The sequence below is a fragment of the Mauremys mutica genome, chromosome 7 (genome assembly GCF_020497125.1).
Source record: "Mauremys mutica isolate MM-2020 ecotype Southern chromosome 7, ASM2049712v1, whole genome shotgun sequence".
In the NCBI taxonomy this organism is placed as follows: Eukaryota; Metazoa; Chordata; order Testudines; family Geoemydidae; genus Mauremys; species Mauremys mutica.
In genome coordinates, this window is record NC_059078.1 from 60,929,381 (window position 1) to 60,941,962 (window position 12,582).

General features: G+C 46.9%; 1 protein-coding gene across 1 annotated transcript in view; it reads right to left on the reverse strand.

Moving 5' to 3' along the window:
* Positions 1–12,321, reverse strand: part of FRMPD2 (FERM and PDZ domain containing 2) — a 103,179-nt gene extending 90,858 nt beyond the window's left edge. Inside the window, exons 1-6 of the mRNA XM_045023661.1 lie at positions 12,198–12,321; positions 11,792–11,949; positions 9,620–9,685; positions 8,031–8,216; positions 6,164–6,281; positions 4,800–4,925 (exon numbers count right to left, since the gene is read on the reverse strand). Coding sequence (XP_044879596.1) covers positions 4,800–4,925; positions 6,164–6,281; positions 8,031–8,216; positions 9,620–9,685; positions 11,792–11,949; positions 12,198–12,321 — 778 coding nt within the window. The remainder of the gene's footprint in view (positions 1–4,799; positions 4,926–6,163; positions 6,282–8,030; positions 8,217–9,619; positions 9,686–11,791; positions 11,950–12,197) is intronic.
* Between the last annotated feature and the right edge of the window lie 261 nt (positions 12,322–12,582).

Here is a 12,582-nt window from a genome sequence, read left to right on the forward strand (position 1 = left end):
AAGCCCTCTTTCTAAATAGCAACACAAAAATACAAAGTTGGATTCCAATAAAAGAGCCACCATCTGAAGCATTAAAAAAAAAACAGTAACTCGGAAATCTACAGTTAACTTATGTTAAATACATAAAGCTGAATAGCCACAAACTTTGTGGACGTTTGGCTCTGAATCCAGACACAAACTCTGTGGGTACCGCTACACTGCAATAAAAAACCCTCTGCAACAAGACTCAGAGCCTGGGTCAGCTGGCATTGTGGGGCTTGGGCTGCAGGGCTACAAATATCAGTGTAGACCTTCAGACTCAGGCTGGAGCTCAGGCCACCTTGCAGGGTCTCAGAGCCTGGGCTCCAGCTTAGGTCTGAATGTCTACACTACTATTTTATAGCCCTGGAGTCTGAGCCCCTGGAGTCGGAGATAGCTGACCTGGGCCAGTCACAGCCGTGCTGCTGGTCTTTTATTGCAATGTGATTCCTGGTCCCTTGATGCACAATTCTAACTATTAAAATCTTTCTAATGAAAATCTGAGCCACTCTCTCATAAGACAGGTCAGACCATTTTCAACATGTTTGGGCATTTGGAGCAAAAATATTAAGAAAATTAATCACTTGAACATAAGCCTGGTGAACAACAGCAACAATGGCAATATGCAAAAACAAACGAATACGTAACTATAAAAAATGAGACTAAAGAAATCAAAGTGTATTTTCTCAAACAGCAGATGGCAGTATTGCAAAGTCAGGCTCTTTGGGTGACTCAGAGGCAAAGATGCTGGCAGTGAGAAATGAGAGACATGTCTGATATCAAGGCCAGATCCTCCTCTTATATCAGTTAACATAGGCCCATTGAAGTCAACATAGCTGTGTCGATGTACACTGGCTGAGGTTCTCAGGAGGGCACATGTTTACACTCCTGTCTGATAAGACAGCCTTGCAAGTCTCTACTAGGGTGACCAGATGTACCAATTTTATAGGGACAGTTCCCAATTTTGGGGTCTTTTCCTTATATAGGCTCCTATTACTCCCCACCCCCTGTCCCTATTTTTCACATTTGCTGTCGGGTCACTCTAGTCTCTACTCGCCCACTCACCCAGGACAAGTTACCTGTATGTATTTGTAAGCAGAGTCAGGATGAGATCTACCCTGACATCTGGTGGTACATTATGAGGAGTGGGCAAAGGAATTTTAGGAATGTGCATTTGCATTGGTAAACCCACTCCACTTAGCATAACACACAGCAGCATGGGATGGTTATTTTCACACTGTGGAATCCCCAATTTCTTTGTTATTGGGGCAGGAAGGAAAAAAAAGTGCTGTTACCTTAATTATGTGAATGAGGAACTATGAGACTGCTTTATGACAGAAATGACTCAACCTACATTAAATAGTACTTGCTAGACAAGGGACATGGGTTCCAAAACCCAGTGAGGAGAGAGAGGCTGGGGACTGGTGTGTGTACCTGATGGTATGGGCCCCTTTTGAGGGCCTGGAACACCAATTGCACATCCTCCTCTCTCCACTGTTAAAGAGCAGAGCTAATTTGGTGGCACTGCGGCTCCTCTACTACAAGTTGAAACCACTAAGAGCTGAAATCACTAAAAGAGCTAAGCTTACTGAGCTGAGATCACTGAGTGGGGGAGCTTGAAGATCGATTGCTAAGCGGCTGGCAGAGCGGAGCAGTCTGCAGCACGTTGGCGCAGCCCGTGGAACAGTGAGCAGTGTGGAGCGGTTTGCGGGGACGGCTGATGCGGTTCACGGGTTGGCTGGAGGAGCGGCACAGCTGATGGAGTGGAGCCAGTCGTGGTGAAGGCTGCAGCAGAACTCCACGGAGAAGTGGGGCAGTCAGCCCTGGCCCACGTAAGGTGTCCCTTAACACCCTGTGTGCGCCCCCACCCCATTTCCACCCAGGCTGGGGGGGGTAAAACTCTGCAGATAAACTTTTGAACTCTGGGGGTGGCACTGACCAGAGACAGAGACTCTTGGGTTGTTGGACTTTGGGGTGATTGGACTTAAGACCCTAAGGGGGAAAGGACAGTGCCAAATGTACTTGGAGGTGGGTTTTTTTGCTTATGGTTTGTGTATAGTCCTGTTTGTGGTGTCTCTCCAACGTGATGCCGCATTGTTTCCCTCCTTTATTAAAAGAATTTTGCTACACTCGGACTCTGTGCTTGCGAGTGGGGAAGTATTGCCTCCTGGAGGCGCCCGGGGGGGGGTGGTAGGTAATTGTCCCAGGTCACTGGGTGGGGGCTCGAGCCGGTTTTGCATTGTGTTATTGAAACGGAACCCCTGGATACTGAACCCGGCCCTTGTTGCTGCCAACTCAGAGGGGCAGAAGGGTTACATATTCTTTGACAAGCACTTCAAATACTCTTAGCTTTTCATCATCCTGGTGGGATGACCTGACTAGTTCACAGGCCTTGATGCCATGCTTTTAGCACAAATCAAGCCCATTCCTTGTTCTGCAACAGCCTTCCAGTAGGAACAGTGGGGAGAAACAATTTATCAAGAGTCATCAGAAAATGAGTTAAATTTATGAATGGGATTATATGATGGGGTTGCTTGTGATTGTATTTGATGACCCAGGAAGTCCCATTCAGTCCTATATTCCTGATTTAAGATTAGCATGTGGCTCTGGAAGAAGTTGCTTCCCATGAACAATGAATTTTTAAATGCAAATGAGCTTCCAGAGTACAGGCTGGAATACTAGCAAAGATCACTGAGGATATGGATCTCCCTTGATTGTGGTGGTCTTTTCCTGGACTGTAATAGCCCCATGGGGAGGAGAATGTCTTTTTTGGATATATTATCCTGGGAAAGGATGGCTACGGTGAGCAAACTCTCCGAATCTACTTGTGTTACTTTATATACTGCGCTTTTAGGGCCCGCTCCTGCAAAGTGCTGAGCACCCTCAACTGCCACGGACTCAGCAGGAACTGAGTGTATGCACCATCCCACAGGACTCAGCCCTTGGTTCTGAGCATTATGGCCAGGATTTTCAAAAAGGGGCTAGCCTCTAAATCTATATTCAGGCACCTTGATAAGTAGTGGCTCCCACACTGCAGCATCCATGGTCTGTTGTAAGTTTATACTCACTACAGTTTTGGAGCTTTAAGTATCCACCTCTCTTATAGGAAGGAAGGATCTTTTTTTCCCCTTTAGTGATGAGGCGAGGGGTGGATTCTGTGCTGTGCATCTTAAAGGTGCATCCCAGAACTCTCAGCCCAAGGAGTGGGAGGGGTACTAAGGGGGCATTAAGACCCCTTTACACCCTCCCAGACCTGGGCTGCTCTGGGAGCTGTAACAACTCCTGGCCCAAGTTAGACAGTCTGAAGTCTGTCTAATTGTGGGCAGACCTCTCCGGCTACCCTATGGGCCTCAGTGCTACCCCGATACCTTCTCCCACTCCCAGCCCCACTCAAGGCAATTTGTTGTCCAAGGCAAAACTTCAGTGGGTGCCCTGCTCCTACCTGCCTGCCTCAGCTCAGCCACTGCAGTCTCTCTGCCCACTGCTGATTAACAAATCCTATTGCAACGCTGCCAGAGAAAGGAGAGCTGTGCCACCAGACCCCCTCCTCCAAAAGCCCACTGCAATCCAGAGAAGTTTGTCACCAGTCAGGCCGGAAAGGGCCTCTCCAAGACACTAGCCCCCTGCACTCTGGAGTGTCCAGCCCAGCCCACCAGCGCAAATGTCCTTAAATTAGAGCTGAGTTGCTGTGTGTGTTATCAGCAAGGATGCATGCTGCAGGCTGCTCCCAGTTTGCACATTGCTCCGTGCAGGCGGCTCCACTCTAAGCTGTGCCCTGGGGTAGGACTGAGCAGGTCCAGGGAGATCAGAATTTGGGGGCTCTCCCAAATGACCATGGTGCTGAAGATTCTGAGCCAGCTGAGACCCCTTTACGGCCAGCTTCCAGGAGCAGTTCGCCAGCAGGGGTCATACACGGCAGCCCTCTGACTCCAGTGGGGTCAGGATTGGGCATCTTGACCTCCCCTCTCCCCTGACAGCCAGGGTCCTGGAGACCCCGTGTACCTGCCCCAGCCACCCGCCCCAGTCAGTTCCGCTCAAGGCAGGAGCAGATTGTTACACACACATGCAGGCTCTTCAGCCTTAACATTCACCTTGTTCCACAGTAGGCCCTCTGTCAGCCTGTGCTCTGTGGTTGGCCAGCCTGGTTTTCAGCATGCTTGCTTCAGGGGGTGACCACTGCAAGGGGCTTTTCCCCACTGGGGAGTGGGACAGCTCCAGCCATCTGGGCTGAATGGGAGAGTGAAGAGTGGCCACAGGGCAAGGGGGCACGGAGGGGGCGGAGAGGACAGGGGAAGGAAGGGAGGTATGGGAAGGCTGAAGAGGGAAAGGGGCAGGTGGGGAGGCTGGAGGGGGAACTGGGATGTGTGCAGGGGGGTTCCCAGCCCAGCCTGCAGGCCCTGTCTCATGCAGCATTCAGCATGCTGGCAGTCACCAGCACTTAAAACCTTTATTTTTACATAAAATGTTCATCTGTGGCTCTGGCAGCACAGAACAAGCGAGAGACTCAGCTCAACTCAGGGCGGGAGGGAGGGAGCAGCTTCTACTATTTCAATTGCCTTTTACGCACGCAGCTCCCCCTTCACCTCCATACACAAAACAGAACCAGCAAAGTGGTGTCAATAAAATTTCAGGATCAACCAACTGGTATTTGCATGTTTGTTGGCACAACATTGACTGTTCAATACCTTTTCTGATTTCTGCACAGGGAAAGCTGGAAGTCAGTCTGGAGGTGACCTATTGCAAGGATAAATCATAGTAACCATTTCAAAGTAGAACCCTACCTCTCCTGCGGCCCCTGTTTGACAGTATCAAAGATGTGCTCTCCGAAATGCTGCTGGAGTCACAATAATCCACAGAGAGTTGTCTGTAATCCTCTGCCGACTGACTATAATTCAGTAACCTGGCCCCTGTGTTTGGAAACAGAAAAGAAGCCTGGTAAATCACCATATTCTCTTTTGATTCTAAAATTGCTGTATCCGAGTGCCCGCTTAGCTATCGCTTGGTCTTGGCTCACTTTGATTGAGTCATCTTTGCTGTTGAATGTCATGAGTGCTTTTCACTTCCATCAGGAAAGTATTCACCATCCCTTGGCAGAGCTGCTTCTCTTCCCTTGTGCTTTTTAGAGCCCTACTCTGACAGTCCCTACAGCCCCTTCAGCGATCCCAACCAACATGAGTCTAATGTACATATTATTTCCCTCAAGTTTTAATTGAAAAGTGTCAGGAAGGTTCAGGTAGCCAAGGAACAAGTTCTAGCTACTTCTGAAGTCAATGAGACATAAGCATGTGCTCACATGATTTGCTGAATAGAGACAGGGCTACTCGTATGTTATGCATAAGAGCTTGCTGATTTAGGGGCAAAATCAGGACAGAAATACACTGATATTAACTTCTGCTGAGGTGAACATCAAGATTTATTGACCTGAGAGGAAACAAAAGGACATGAAGCTGAAGTCAATATTTATCTTACAGCAGAATTTTACTCGGAGGGACAATAACATTTTGAAGTTCAGTTAAAGTGAACCATGAAGTCAGGATGGATTGCTGCGTACATTCTGACCAGGGATCCAAAAGGATGAATCCCACTCGCCTTTCTCAGGTGAGTTGTCTAGTTGGCTACAGTAGGGCTGCCTTCATGGGTCTGATGAGCAGAATTTGGCCTTGTTTTTTAAAACTACTCTAGGAGTAATAAAAGTAAGAGTAAAAAACTTTTTGAAAGGAAGATGTATGCTGACCTTTACTGGGCTATTCAAGAAGGAAAGATGTGAATATGCTCTTGAAATGGCTTGAGCACAGATTCAGGGAAAACTATTCTTCACCTTTGAGCATTCCGTTGGATACACAGAGTACCAAAACAATTTTTTTTTGGTATAGTGTCTTTCATGCAGACCATTTTAAGGAGTTAAATATATGCATGGTGACCACATAACCTTTCTCCATAGCCTTCAGATCACAGTCCTTTGAACCTGTAAGCAGTGAAAGTCTTGCTGAGTTGTCACAGATTTTTCTCCATCATACACTCATTCAGAGGTAAAGCAGTAAATATCATATTCAACTCTACATATAATTGACCCAACATAATTTGAAACAATTCACCTGGCCTGGGAGACCCTTTGAGAAGCGCAGTGTAAACCAGAAGCCTTTACCTTGATGAAAATTCAGCTGGGAGCGAAATGCTGAGCTGTCAGATGCTTTCTCATGCAGCCTTTTCCTTATCACATGGCTTCTGTTCAGCTGGCTGTCTTCAGTGACTACCTGTTCTACCTGCAAACCAATTGCACTGCAAGTCAATGTCAGCAGACCAGGGGACTGCAAACCTTCATGAGGAAGTGCTCCTTACCCTCAGCTTGGTCTAGGCTCATCAGTGACACTGTATGTGAGTGTGTGTTAAATAAATGATACCTCCTATTGGGGTTGGAAATAAACTATTTGCAAATGGACTATTGGACTATTATTAACTAGAGCTGATCAAAAAATGGGACATTTTATTTGAAAATCTCATTGACTTTCTCTCCCATTTTTTTCCAATCAAAATGTCAACAAAAGTGCTCCTTGAAAACGTAAACTCTTGAAAACAATTTATCAAGCTTATTTATTAACCCCACCACCTTTCAGGCTTGATTGTGCCTTTACGGCCCAGCCCCACGGCAAAGGAGGTGCAGGGAGCTCACAGATATCTGATATAGGTAAGATGTCTTTGAGCTCATAGAATGACATAGACCAGAGTGGCAAGTGGAAACTCTTTATACAGGGGGCAGAATGCTCTCCTCCCTCGTGAAGCCAGTTCCATTGGCCAGTGTGAAGTCTCACAGCCTGTGGAAAAGCTACTATCACTGTGGCATTAGCCTGGAGCGTGAAGTCTGGGCAATGATCCCATGGAGACTGGATTTGTATCTCTCTATGCGTGGAGGTACATTGTATGGGGAAGCCTCTTTGCCTCATCCACATGGGCACACACCCACACAAGGTCACTGTCAACTGCTCTAGAGACAGTCTCCCAGAGGTCCCAGCACTCTCCTAGCTAGTCTCCCACTATTCATCTCAAATTAACCCAATCCATCAATTTAACATAAAAATCAGTCAATCAGCCCTAAAACTTCAGGGCTTTCAATCTTCCTTTAGCACCCTGTCAGTCTGGCCTGAGACTCTTGCCCCTCTGCTACCCCAGGCCTTTCTGCTTCCCTGTCTCACTCTGTTCTCCTTGCTTTAAAGCAGGGTTTGTTTTCCTTATTGGTGCCAGCTGTGGCTGCATGCCGCCATGATTGGCAGTGCTGGCAGCTGTGCTGGGGAGTGGTCAGCCTGGTTGCCTGAAAGTGGGGAAGATGCTCCTCTCCCTTCTGTCTATGCCCAGATGCCCCAGGACAACCACATAATCTGGTTTGGGGGAAATTAGGACCAGATCCTACTTCCTTTACTCTCACAAATATTCCCTCTGAAATACAGTGGGGTTACTTGGATGGGTAAATCCAGCAGGATATAGCCCATAACCCACAGCACAGTTGCTTTAAAGGTACTTAGCTAGTCTTAAAAGTCATCTAGCATTCAAGGTTTTCACCATGCTCTGGGCTGGGGCTTTTACATCTGAGAATCCTAGGAGTGACAATATTGCAATCCTGGGATTGGGGCCATGGCATCCCAATGTTGACAATACATTGTATTCCTAAAACTTAATGGTATCTGGGTATAACTTTCAAAACTGCCCACCTCTGTGACTTAGGAGCCTAAGTCCCATTGATTTTTCAGGTACTTTGGAAAAATTCACGCCTGCTTCCATGGTGTCAAAAATATGTAGAAGCCTAATAGAAAAATGCAACCTAAACACTGAAGAAAGTACATGCACCTTCTTCCATGGCACAAGAGTCACTCATTTCAAGCCATCACTGACTTTTCACAGGCTGTCTTGCTCTAAAATATTTGACTCTACTGTCCATACTCCCTGCCCCGCCAAAAAAAACAAAAACAACCAGAACTACTATATTATTGTCACTGCTGGGAAATAAAAGAGGTACTGACCTCAGTGATGCTTCCTAGCACAAATTTGACCATTCTCTGGATGTAAACACTTGCAGGAGAAGAGGAAGATTCCTTCTGGTGCACTTCACATGCCTCCAAAATGGACTCTGGGGAAAGTCTTTTATGTGGCAGATCTTCACACAGCTTTAGCAGCAGGGCATGTAACTGATCACTCAGCTGAAGGGACTGAGACAACAGAGAGATAATGGTAAATAATAGCTCTCATTTAGATAAAACACTGTAAAATGCTCCATGAACTAGGGCTGGAATTTTCTGAGGGACCTTTAAGTTCCAATGAGAATTCACTTAATTCCCTTAGCCCCTTGGGAAATCCCAGTTTAGATACATAGAGTACTACTGAAATGAAGCCACCTGGGGAAGGAGGATGTCACTGAAGGTAAATGTCATATATTATGATTCAGAACAGTGCATAGCAGGGGAGATGTGGCTACTGACAGCAACTGTGGCTGCTCCACAAATCTGAAGTTCAGATCATTCATTTTTAACATCTCATCCTTAAGCTGCATGGCACTCTATCAGTCTCAGAACGGTCAAGAATTGAGCTACTCAAATCTATGTTTCTATGGAGATCAGATATTTAAATTCTACATAGTTATTTAGGTTACGGGCTCCCTACACTGAGACCACGGAGAAGTAAAACATCCTAGAAAAGGAGCTCAGATGGACTAAATACTAATAGCTTTCCATATCACCAATGCGCAGTTAATAGCTCGGAGGACATGTTAGTGAAACAAGAGTGCCTCCTGCAAATCTTTGAAGAGACACTGAACTGGCTGAGCAGGAAATGGAAATGGTTGGCTACTAATAGCAGTTCTGGTGGTAAAAACCTGCCCAGGGCACAAAGAGAGATTGTTAGTCACTTCACAGCCATCCCATGCTTTGAACAAAAGTCATCTTCATTTGCACAGAGCTGTGTGTCCAATACTGTATACGTACAGGTCACTAAAAGGATGCAGATGTGACTTTCTTCAGCATAAGAACATAAAAACGGCCATATTAGGTCAGACCAATGGTCCATCTAGCCCTGTAGCCTGTCTTCCAACAGTGGCCAATGCCAGGTGCTTCAGAGGGAATGAACAGAACAGGGCAATTATTGAGTGATTCATTCCCTGTCGTCCACTCCCAGCTTCTGGCAATCAGAGGTTTAGGGACACACAGAGCATGGGGTTGCTTCTCTGACCAGCTTGGCTAATAGCCATTGATGGACCTAACCTCCATGAGCTTACTTACCGGTAATTCTTTTTTTGAAACCAAGCTTGAAGCCCTATTTATCTTATTTCTGGTATGAAGGAAATTCCCCTCCCCTTGCCTCGAGGGAGGGGCTAGGGAATCCTGACTCTTAAAAGAAAGATACAATTCAAATGCAAATCCTGGATTTGGATAATCCTAAACTTTGGCATCTGGCTCTGAATTTCCCAGCTGGTCCTGGTCTCTCTAATGGGCCAAGCCAAAACACTAGCCACAAACTTCCCACCTGGACTATGGAAAGTTCAACTCATACCTCCCAACTTTCCAACCTGCCAATGTGTGACAAGATAAAGGAAAACAAAGATATTGATATTACTGACCTGGTTTGGAGGAACCTGATAATCTGCTGACCAATAGAGGGTCATTCCCAACGAATACACCAGCATCTGGCAAACAAGAACACCCAACCAACAGTTATGAATTATATGTCAACAATTACAAAGAACTCGCCTGGCAGTGAGATCTCTGAAGCTGTGAGCCGAGATTGGGACTTTTAAAGCTGGACTGGATAGAGCACATGTACATGTACAATGGGACACAGCCCTGACTAGCAGAGAGATGGAATAGGTGGGACATAATAGAACTTCAGCTCTATGGGCCAGATTGTCTCCTATGCATGAAAACACATGCTGGAGATGGTTTGACAGGCTGGCGAGCCAGCAGCTGACCCATGCTCTGGTCACTTAGGCACTAACTAGTTCCCCAGAGAAGTCCTGACTGAGGGTCGGAAGACAATTACTTAATCAGACTGTGGGCTTATGTGCTCAGGGGCTACTTATCCCAACAGCTGAGAAGGTGGTTGTAAAGCACAAGAAGGAAGCGCAGAGGAAAGAGAGGGGCTAACAGGGGAAGCCAGGCCTGTGGCTGATGAGATTGCTTCCTCTCCTTGAAGACAGCCCTGAGGATTACAGTGCTGCACTAGGACTGTGATGGCAGCGTGGTGGTAGGAGCATCGAAAAACACTCACAGAGGGGTTGGCAATCAAGAGGCATCCAAGAGTGTTTGTGAGTGATCCCAAGGCAGGAAAGGAGCCTCTGCACACCAGCTGGGTTGCCAGCCACAGGGGTGCATAAATGATGTTCGCCTTCCCCTGGCTGGTGGGATTCCTGGAGCACAGCACTGTCAGCGTCCCTCACCATAGCATCAGCCAGGACAAGATCTGGTGCATATTCCTGTCTTTGGAGCTAGGCCCCCACCCGCCAGGGAGCAATGCTGCTCTACAGCTTGCACAGGAGAAAGTGGGTCCATTCACCTCTCTTTCTGTGCTTGCATAGCAGAAGATCTGGTCCCCATTGCTATATGTCTTTTCCCTCAGCTCTGCCATGGCCATTTCTTGCACTTCTAGCGTCCTGAGGAGGTTTCCGTTCTGTTCTGTAGCCCTGACATTATGCCTGTTTATTACCAGCTGTGATTCCATTTGCCAGCAGGCTGCCACAAGAACAAACCCGGTAAAGATGTCTATTAAAATGTCTATTAGTCCCATCTGCTTCAGAGGGCCAGAGCTCAGTTTGCAAATCACCCCAGCAGAGCAAAGCTGCCAGAGACACCCATTTTGCAGGGTGTCTATTGAACAGTTATTAAGCAAAATCCATTTGGATGATTAGCACATTCCTGTCTCATGTTTATACAGAGAAGCTGCTTTCAATTAGCCAGGTTTCATACAGTCACTGATTTAGTACGGGGACTTGACTTTAAGAGACCATTCCTCTCTAGCTTTACTCTAGGATCCCTCTTTGCCATGGAAGGGTGAGAACCCGATCCATGCAGAAGCCCTATACCTCCTCCTAATGGCTCCCGGCCCCCCACAGCTCTGCCCAGCTCCCGGACAGCCCAGATCCAATGAAGCCAGTGGCTGCCTCTAGGACCCCCTCTTGAGCAGAGAGGTGCCTCAACTAGAACAGTCCTACAGTTTCTGACACACAGTGAATTAGCCCATCCTGCCATCAGCCCTCCTGCTCTTTCTATATACCCCAAAATGGAAGGGGGTCCTCTGTGTTAGAGAGTGCTGAGGAATAGGCAACCCATCCAACAAGGAGATGTGAGGTAAGCATGGAAGGACCCTCTGGATGTGAATCAAGGGAACACTATCCTCCCACAGTATCTGACATTAAAATGACCTTATTAGTTAAAAGTCTTTTTTAAAAAAGTTCCTTTCACAATGTGGGGTGACTGGAAGTGTGGGGGGTCACTTCTCAGATGGGATGAGGTGGCTGGTGCAAATCATTTTGGCCCATTTCCACCAGACTCGTGGGGCCATGGGATGATGTTTGAGATTGCAGTAGAATCCCAAATGCCTCTTGATTTCAGGGGGGTTCTAGGTTCCAGGCAAACCTTTCTCGCAACCTTAACTACGGTCTAACTTGGTTTTGTTCACTGCCATTGTGAGAGGGAGTCTGAGGTTAGATGCTGGGTCTGTTGTGCTGACACATTTGGACCTGGGTATTTTGCCTAACAAACTCCAAGGTACAATCAGGCTGTTCAAAACCCCCCACCTTTGTCAATCCAACATGCTTGTTTTTACTCTGTCCTTGGAGCAGTTCTGGTGCCCTGAAAGGGACAGCCTCTTGGTGAGACATATTGTCTTGGAAAGACAAACTTCCTCTGGCTGAAAGTACCATTGACCATGGGCAAATCACATGGGTAAGTGGATCTGAAAAACAGGACCAGCAGGAAAGCAGGGTTAATATTGTTCAATTCACTCTGCTAGGACAATGAGCTTCTGATGCAGTCACATTTTAAAACGTCTCAGTCTGTTTTGAAGGATCCTGTCTTTCCCATCACTGCTCTTTGTTTTGGTAATGGGGAATCCCATGAGTCCTTCTGAACAATATGAATGTTCCAGTGTGACCAGTGTAGGCAGGTAGATGGACAGCTACCAAAACACAACCATCCACTCACCTTTGGGCAGGTCCTGGAGAAGATTTTCTGTACCCAGATGTAAGAGAGCCCATATATCTTCCTCCTCCAAAGGGCTTCCCTTCAGCTGCAGGACCTCAGCCAGAGTCACACATGAGATGCTCATCCTTGCTACAATAGAAACCAGACAGCTAGAGCTGACTGAACTGTTCAGAATAAATCACATTCATTGCACATTTATCCCCTTTTCAGGGTAGCTAACCATTCATGAACCTGATTTCTTAGACCTTGGGCAGCATCACCGGATTCATAGAATCATAGAATCTCAGGGTTGGAAGGGACCTCAGGAGGTCATCTAGTCCAACCCCCTGCTCAAAGCAGGACCAAACCCAACTAAATCATCCCAGCCAGGGCTTTGTCAAGCCTG